The 9,182-nt window shown below is 43.1% G+C and overlaps 1 protein-coding gene across 1 annotated transcript in view; it reads right to left on the reverse strand.

The window, feature by feature from the left end:
- The window catches only part of arhgef18b (rho/rac guanine nucleotide exchange factor (GEF) 18b), a 40,434-nt gene extending 31,781 nt beyond the window's left edge, over positions 1-8,653 (reverse strand). Inside the window, exons 1-7 of the mRNA XM_031863921.1 lie at positions 7,592-8,653; positions 3,893-4,044; positions 3,017-3,639; positions 2,468-2,648; positions 1,662-1,788; positions 1,499-1,553; positions 295-369 (exon numbers count right to left, since the gene is read on the reverse strand). Coding sequence (XP_031719781.1) covers positions 295-369; positions 1,499-1,553; positions 1,662-1,788; positions 2,468-2,648; positions 3,017-3,639; positions 3,893-4,044; positions 7,592-7,673 — 1,295 coding nt within the window. The 5' untranslated portion in view covers positions 7,674-8,653. The remainder of the gene's footprint in view (positions 1-294; positions 370-1,498; positions 1,554-1,661; positions 1,789-2,467; positions 2,649-3,016; positions 3,640-3,892; positions 4,045-7,591) is intronic.
- Between the last annotated feature and the right edge of the window lie 529 nt (positions 8,654-9,182).

The raw sequence follows: 9,182 nt of genomic DNA on the forward strand, positions 1-9,182 counted from the left end.
ATGTAAAACTTTCAATATGTGAAAGATTTTCTCAAATAGTTACAGTTGCAGTGATGGGAAAATGAATTTGAATGTTTCAATGAAAAGAAACCACATCACTTCCTACCCAAGAGCAGTTTTCACTTCATGTTTAACCTTTTTGGTTTTGACCATACTCTGTAATAGACGGTCAATAAAACAGCTCTATGCAAATACACAAGAAACATATCAAGCATAGTTATGTGGACATTTTTATTTTCATTCAAAACTTGTAGACGTTAGTGATAAGGGAACAATGATAAGGACAGTACTTACTCATGAGAGAGGAACTCGTACCAAGTGACATTTCCTGTAACTTTGCTGTCTGATCTGTTGTTCCTCTCCTTCGCTCTATGAAGGACAATGAGATTGTGGACAGAGACCCCATGAGAGACATTTAAAGCAGTTCAAGTGAATAGACAATCTGAGAGTATAACATGGTGTAGCCAGCAGTGCACTTTTAAGTGATGTGTTTCACTCGGTCAGCTGGGTTTCATAGTCAAGTGAGCTCAACGTCAACCAGTGATTTTGTGAACAAAAAAATAAAAAACTCTAGTGTTCCAGAGACTCTTTCAAGAGATGATGGATTACTGTGACAGGGCCCAAACAGGCACATGCAAGCACACATGCCAAAAACATGCATGCATGTAAACACACCTACACACACACACACACACACACACACACACACACACACACACACACACACACAGTGCAGTGCTCCCCCTAATCATAATCTGGCTCTGCTGCTGCTCTGAATACTGGGACGAGCGTTTGAGCTAGCAGACCTCCCTCTCCTGTTTACTTACCCATGGTACAGCTTTAGCTCCAGCACAACTTTCTGTACCATCAGCCTAAGACAAACAAGACACTGAGGTTGAGTGGGGGCTGCCAAAGGGGAGGAGAGGAGAGGAGAGGAGAGGAGAGGGCAAGACTGCTGGGAGCTAGGTGTCAAACTGTGATTTAGGGAAGAATCCTCCCTTGTCTGCTGTGTCCACACAATCGCCAGAGCACATATACTATACACACACACACACACACACACACACACACACACACACACACACACATACTAAGGGGCCATCTAAGGAGCTGGGCAAGAGGACTGTGGGAGGAGGTTGCAGACATATGACATGGAGCAGAAATGTCAGGATGGAACGGGGAAAGACCCCCCCCCACCCTCCCGTTATGTGGGAGTACCAGACTATAATAATTTACAACTACAGGACAGTATGTGAACTATTGCACTGAAGCATTCAAAAGCTATAGGTATAATTTACAGGACACAAGTAATCAAAAGTTGCCTCCTGTGGATCACACCAGAGGAGTATCTGTTTTCTCTTTCTTTCGAGCATCATTAAACCTGAGCTGCCATTCAGTCTGAGGCATCTTCTGGAAAGGAAATCGATATTCCACCACATATTGCGAGTCATAAAGGCGTGTAACCCCAGCTGGAGATGTAATTGATGTTTAGGCTTACGTGTGGCTGTGTCCTTCAGTAGAATGTAAGTTCTCTTCAGGGTCGAACTCCTCTGCTGCAGAAGAGAAAGATGAAAAGGTCAAATATGATGAAAACAGCTGCCTGCTGAGTGCAAAACACATAAACAAACATGTACTCTACGTGTACAAAAGCTCTGCCCCACCTCCTGCTGCCATTGCGGCCTGTTTGGATGTCTGCACAACACGAGAAATGTGCGCAGCACGGGAACATTCGTCTGTGGCGAGGATCTCTGAGCGGGAGTACAGATGCCTGCCAGGCACACCACCAGCCTGAAAGCATTGAAGGGTAAACACACATGTACATCACATGCACATTTGATCTGTTTTAACTCCACCCCCCAATATACAGCTGAAACACTGAGCATGATAACTTTTACCTGCAGCGGCCTTTATGAGTTGGCAATTTATGTTGCAACACTTGATTTAGTTATTTTCATAATTGTGCACATATCACAAAGACTCCACCAAGAGTTGTCTTATTGTCAACAAATCGCCAGAAAGAACAACAAGAATGATTTGATCTGTATCATCTGTTTGGCAAAAGCTGGCGAGTTCTGTTGTTGTCCAAAAAATATTAAAACACTCATCAATGAGCCAAACTGTTGCCCTTCATTACCATGAACACACACACACTGTAGTTTATTTTGAGTCAATCCCACATACACTGTCCCGTTGCTGTAAATAATCACGAGAGCAATACATGTGTATTAATCCAAAATAGTCCCCAACAAATTCACTACATCCTCCTGTCTGAGCAACATTTGCTAAAAATCTTTAGTAAATTGCTTAGCCTTTTTATTTAAGATTAAAGTATACGTTTTTAATTTTATCTGTGACCTGTTTTTAAGGATTTATCAGTATTCAGTGGAAACCAATGGGTATGGAGCTGGCGTTTTGGTCTTGTGGTAAGATTAATAATCTGTATAATGTGTCACCATTGCTTTATTACCATGCTAGTGACTCTGGCTCTTGGACAGGGGAACCTCAGCCTGGAGTCATCTGTCTCCTCTCCAGGACATGCTGTGCAGCTGGAGGTCTGCGGCTGGGTGGACTGGAAGAGACCTTTCTCTCCCTCTTCATCATCCTCTCTCTCTCCATCGCTGTCCATGGCCATGGTATCCAGACTCAGTCTGGCAGCAGAGCAGAGCAACAAACACACACACACACACACACACACACACACAGCAGAGGGTTCAGTGAAAAGTATCTACTAACCACACAAAACATTTGAGTGAGACATGATGCTCTATGAGTTTATATGTGTGCTGTTTTCTGGTTTCACTTTCATTAAGTATTTCGGTGCACTGGTTATATTCTTGACCAAAAGTAGCCCAGACTGCATTATTTTAGAGGCTGTGAAAGAACAACTAAACCACCAGAAACACTGAGCTCAGCTAAAACACATGAAGGACTTTAGATTTGGGTGGAGTTGTATTTATCCTTATGAGGTTGTTCTCTTCAATTCTCTCCATCCTTTACAACCATCTATCCATCTTACCTCCTCCCCAGGTTGATGGGGGACAAAGGGACACCCCAGCTGTGCCTCCGAGACGTTGACAGGGATCTGACCAGAATAGGAAAGCTGTCCAGGTCTGGCTCTCCGTCTAACTCCATAGTGAGTTGCTCCTTTACTTGTTCTGATCCTGTTATTCCTTTTGCTGCTTCCATTGATCCCAACAGTCCATTCAGATTAATTGTCAAGCTAAGCCCAACAGCAGGGCCTGAGGAATCACCGCTGTCAATGATACAACCTGGCAATAACTTTGGACTAAGCTGAGTGACCACAAAGTTTTGATGACGTTCCTCTGCAGGGTGTAAATAGAAGGGGGAAGAAGATGGTGCATTGACCTGAGTGAAGTGTGTGCTCAAAGGAGTCTGCACAGGTTGGTTGATAGCAGGAGCGTCTGAGTTTAGGGACACCTGGAGGCCAACAGTTAGGGTTTTGCTCTCTGTGACTGTGGTTAATGTGGATGCAGTCGACTGTGCAGCCGGTATCCCTCCTTCCAGGTCTTTAAAGTACTCAGAGTCTTTGAGTGAAGAGCTGAGTCCCACCAGGTCCTCCAGACTGCTGTTCACCTCGGCACAGGGGCAGTCATAGTCGCTGACTACTGAACACGCATCCTGCAAATCAGCAAAGGAGGCAGAAAAGTGTAGGGTTTAAAAGCAGACGAGAAACAGAGGTACGAGGATAGACATGGAGAACAGAAAGGAGGTAAAGACATTCTGAACATCAGCTCCAATCCAACATTCAAGTAACTCAAGTGAGTCTATTGCCTTGCTAGCAGCTCTGTGGGGCTGCCCACACCGCCATGCAGCTGAAAAAGGAATGGAAGCTAAATTGAAAATGATCCAAATCAAGATGAAAGAGCTTTACCTGGTCTTTATTGATGCTACCAAAGAAGACATCCTCAGTGACAGAGGCAGGGGACAGTGAGGAGGAGGAGGATCCTGTCCTGCTGGGAGCATGAGGCTGGACACTGAGCTGGGCACTGGGAGGCCCACAGGGCTGACTACATGGCTTGCACTCTGAAGCTGAAAGATAATGGACGTGATGTCTCTGAGTTATAAACATTTCCCGAAAACTCAATAACTTCAACGGTACCATGAGGAGAAAAAGAACACAAAAGAAGGCAGACGTGGCTGATTTCAGCAGCTGCACAACACCTGTGCAATCAACTTCAGTGATGGAAGAAAAGCTCAGTTACTCCATCCTCTCAGCAAAAGCTCCTTTACGTTTCCATTGCATAAACAGATTCCTGGATTCACATGATGCCACAAACCACTGCCATCACTGTAAACTGCATGATGAGCCAGCAGTAGTCTCCATATCAGCGGTGGAGAGCTGGAGATTATTCTCTTACTGAGCTTTCAGCAGCCCGAGAAGCTGCTTGTCTGTGGTAAATAATGTAACAGGAAATACATGCTATATGAAGGAACTGTACAGTATGGCGCTTGGTATCACATATTTGAGGCTAAGAGTGCTATTGTAACATTTCTTACTTTTCACATAAATGAAAAAAAAGGTATCAGTGTCTCGTGGTGTCTGAAAAGTCTTTAAAAGCGTCTGAGTAAGTCATGTTCACTGTTAGGGTTTCAGCCGCACCATGCCCATTTGAGGAGGGGAGAGCCGCAGCTACGACAAGTTACATAAGCCTCATTTCATGAGGGCTCCTGTGAACCCGAGCCTTACCCTAAGCCAGCCTGGCTCCACAGGCATTGACTCCATTGTCCTTGAATAGATTTTGCCCTGTTTCTATTCCTCTGTGAAGGTTGGCTTTCTGATTTACCAAGATCAGTGTGAACAGGTATACTGCTGCCGCTAATTTCAGTAATGAAGGAATGGTGAAAAAGTTGTTGCTCCGCCTCTCTGGACTATAATACAGACACAGAAACATGCTAGTAGCATATATTATGCTGTGAAGCACAAAATCAATAAAATAGAAGCTTTGAAATGTTCCACTGAGGGATTCTAATTCAATTTTAAATCTGATTAAGCTTTAAAAACATAACTATATGATATAATCCATTGTGCAACCTACATTACATTGGATTATGGACATACATATCCTGTGTGCTCAGGTGGCTGCCACTAAAATCAATGGACCTTATCACACTCACCACTGTGAGCTATATGAAAAGCTCATCTCAGACATATGGAAGCATTTTTGTCAATGAGACCGAGACCTTGCTATCTATCTGCAACACAATGGGGATTTTTGCAGATAATTCTAATCATATTTGTGAGTGTTATAATTAGTGTCTGTGTGTGTGTGTGTGTGTGTGTGTGTGTGTGTGTGTGTGTGTGTGTGGCTCAAATGCAGACGGGCCACACAGTCCTGCACCGTGTCTTGCAATAAAACCAGCAGCATCCGCCCCACAGCCAGAGATGCTCTCACATAAACACACAGACAGACACACTGTAGATCTATTTTCTATATTACTAAATCACCCCCTGAGCTCTGCGGGGATGGCAGTGTCCCCGCTGGAGGAGGATTTTGTTTGCGTCCAAATCCCACTCGTGTTAAGTGTAAACTCAGACACTCGGTACAGACACTGCTGCAGTGATGTTGTCCAGTGGTGCCACCGCAGCCTTTTATGGTTGGCCTCTCATATCTGCTTATACATTACACAAGGACGAAACATCAGTGTGTGTCGCTGTGTGTGTGTGTGTGTGTGTGTGTCTGCTCAGGTGTGTGTGTGTGTGTGTGTGTCTCCACAACCATTTTGGCACTGTCATAGTCAGCTGTTTTTTCACCACAGTTTTGGCTCCACATAACAAAGGGTGGCCTGCTACTACAACTAATGACCATTATCAACTAATAAATGACTTAATTACATTAACACATCGCCACTTAATATCTACTCAATCTAATACTTCATGTACTTTTTGTTTTTATTTTCTTTTAAATATTGGTCCTCTTTTCTCTCTGCATTGTGATTCTACAACTGTAACTTCTGTCTGCTCTGTTGAAGGGTGTTTGTGGACTGTTTCCTTTTCAAATCAAAGTTAAGGACAGAAGGTGTGATATGCTGAACAGATTGTTTGAGATAAAGTTTTGATTTCGTGCTATAAAAATGAAATTGACTTGACTTGGCTTGACAAATGCCCTACAATAAATCAGCTATTTTACTGAATTTAAGTAACTTAAGCCTGTTTTTTCTGTTCAGACTAAAAAGTAAAACAATGTTTGTGAGAATTGTACTTGTCAGATAGATTCAAAAAAATACTTCAAAAATTTTCATTATGCAGAATGTAAATGACAGATTTGTGTGCCTAGACCCTGTTTGTGTTTGATGAGTTCTGTGAAAAGGAAGACATTTGAGCAAACGTGAGAAAGAAGGAAATGACATGTTCACCACAGAGCTTACTGTCCATACGTTCGTAAAGATACATGACAATCACAAGAGGAACTCTGGCATCATATGATGCAGTCAGTTGATTATTTGCAATTGAAGTGATGAGTTTATGACAAGCACATCTGTTTATGTCAACAGATGTTTTTTCAACACAGACACTAGTACAATAAACAACTTTTTATGTATTGTTGAGGTAATTCTGATGAGACATACACACACACACACACACACACACTGACCCTATATATCACCCAGCTACAAAAAACACAGATGACGAAAAAAGTCACACTTGTAACTCATCTAACATAAATATATTATTCAATACATCAAATACGTGTTTGCATTAATGTTATAACGACCATTCGGTACCTGGATGATACACCGTGCAAGTGTGTGCATGTGTGACAGATGTTGTGTGCTGTTGAAAACAGAATACGGAGGCTGTTAGATCTGAGGTCGAAGCGCACATCAAAACAACTGTCATCTCACAGATCCTCTTTGATCAGAGATTCGTCCGACTACTCTTTCAAAGCGTCGAGCTACACAGACACCCCTGGCTGAAGCAAAATGGAAGCGTCTTACACGGCTTCTTTATGTCTTTATGTCTCTGAAGATAACAGCATGGGAACAGACAGTGTGAAATAATTCAAGCTCTGCCTTATATAGAGAAGGATGAACAGGAAAAGATGAGTTGTTGCGTGAATCGGGTGTATAAAACTCCACTTGTCAGTCTTTTTCCAGTGAACTTTTAGGATTTTTTTCTGAATGGATTTAGTTGGAAAACTGCAAACTCACACCAAACATCATTCAAAAAAACTCTTCATTGAGCTGTTAACTCTACATTTACTGTAGCAGTATCGCCACACCAAATGATGACATGACAATGAATAATCAAAAGTTTCTTCCCCATTATAAGTGCATGGGGACATTTCTGTGTTCACTCATCTTATACAATGCTGCAGGGATAGAAATGACTCATTGAACTTTGCAAAACCCCTCTTCTGATACACAGCAACTATCACTCACCACAAGTCCCAATCAGGTAAAAATGGCAAACAACAGCTAACACATCCTCTTATCCTGAGGTCACATCCAGTCCACAACCTCTACTGGATGATGACCCCTCTCTTCTCTCTGCCCAGCTTTACGCTCTCAGTGTTCCCTCTGTTCTATCCGACAAACCAAAAAACGGCCGAAGTGCAACCACATGTGAAACCAGTACCTCTCTTGAAGGACCATCTCTTCATCCAGAGTTTGGAGAAGGAGGGCCAGGAGTTGTTAAGAGAGGAGTCCGCCATTCGAGCAGCGCAAGTGGGGAGGCCAGCTGGAACTGGAGCTCTCTCACACTGGAGCTCTGGCACCCAGCGAGAGGAAGGGAGAGAGCAGGAGGGGAGAGGAGGGACGGAGGGAGGGGAGTCGAGAAAGAGAGAGAGAGAGTCCAAAGCAAGGAATAGGGAACTGCTGATTGGGGATTACCTCTCCAAAGACTCTAGTGAAGACAGGAAAAGAACAGGAAAGCCAAAAAGAAAGAAAGGGGGACAGTGGGAAGAGAAAAGGAGGCGTGAAAGTGGATATGTTGAATTTTTATAATTGTTTATGATACAGTGTAAGAGACTCCAAGAAAGGTTTCAAGCTTTCAGTTTTTAATAATAAACTCATACAGGAAAAAAAGTCAAGGCAGGTCTTCACTGTAAAGACATTTTATGAGATGATTGCTGGTTGAGGCCGAGGAGGGAGTCAGAAATGGGTTTGGGATGCTATTGTTTTAGGGAAATAGGGCAGAAACAGAAAAAGAGAAGGAAACATACGCAATAAAAATGTAAGGCAATGATACATACATGCAGTCTGAGTCACAGTGGCACAAACCGTCACATCTTCTGGCAAGAAGTGAAGCAAGTAAAGTCTTTTAAAAAGCTAAAAGAAACTGTGAAGAGGAACAGTCACCATACAGGAGAGAGAGAGAGGAGAGTATCTCTAAGCTGCAGCTATTAGATACAGAGCCTGACAATTGTTGCAACCATTGTGCTTCTTAATTTGCTCAAGTGTAACTACGGATGACTGTCAAGTTCAGCTCACTGCTCATCAAGTGGAAAAGTCTTCTTACTTTCCCACAGACAGAGGAGGCAGAACAAAACACTGGCACAGAGAAGGCAAGTAGAAATGTACTAAAAACAGAACTCTAACGCAGAAAAGTACTTCACATTTCAGACGATGCATAGACAAAGGCAAGTAAGGAGCTGGGCCCTTGCTTGCAGATCTCTGTTTGAAACTCAAAACTCAGAAAAGCAAAAATAAACTCTACTTACATTCGATGATAGGTAACAGATGGCAGCACAATACTCCACTCTGTTCACCTAAACAAGGCAGAAGAGAGGAGACAAGGTGGTTTAAAGTTCCTCAGGTCTGACAATGTTCTGCGTGAACGTTGGGCTCGCCCTCACACTGAGTTTAGAAAGCCAGCAGCCAGCCACAGGATCTCAACCCCGCTTCCTCTTTTTCTCATTCTGTGCAGCTGAGAACATGGTGAATGGCCGACACGCACAGTTTCACACGGCTGCTACTTTCAAAATGTGTTGTGGCAGCTCACGCCCTGATGGCAGCACGGCACTATGGCATAGGTGCAAGTTGTGAAGTCTTGTGTTGACAATGAGTGACCTATTGACAATAAACCTTTGTTCTTAACTCACAGACTCTTAAAGACATTTCATTGTAACAGATTGAGCAAAACTAAAACTAAAGGCGATGCATTCATGATTCAGTGCACACACATATCCACCCATCATTGAGTTGTGGCATTATCTCATGAC

The sequence above is a fragment of the Anarrhichthys ocellatus genome, unplaced genomic scaffold (genome assembly GCF_004355925.1).
Source record: "Anarrhichthys ocellatus isolate YVR2014 unplaced genomic scaffold, GSC_Weel_1.0 scaffold30, whole genome shotgun sequence".
Classification (NCBI taxonomy): Eukaryota; Metazoa; Chordata; class Actinopteri; order Perciformes; family Anarhichadidae; genus Anarrhichthys; species Anarrhichthys ocellatus.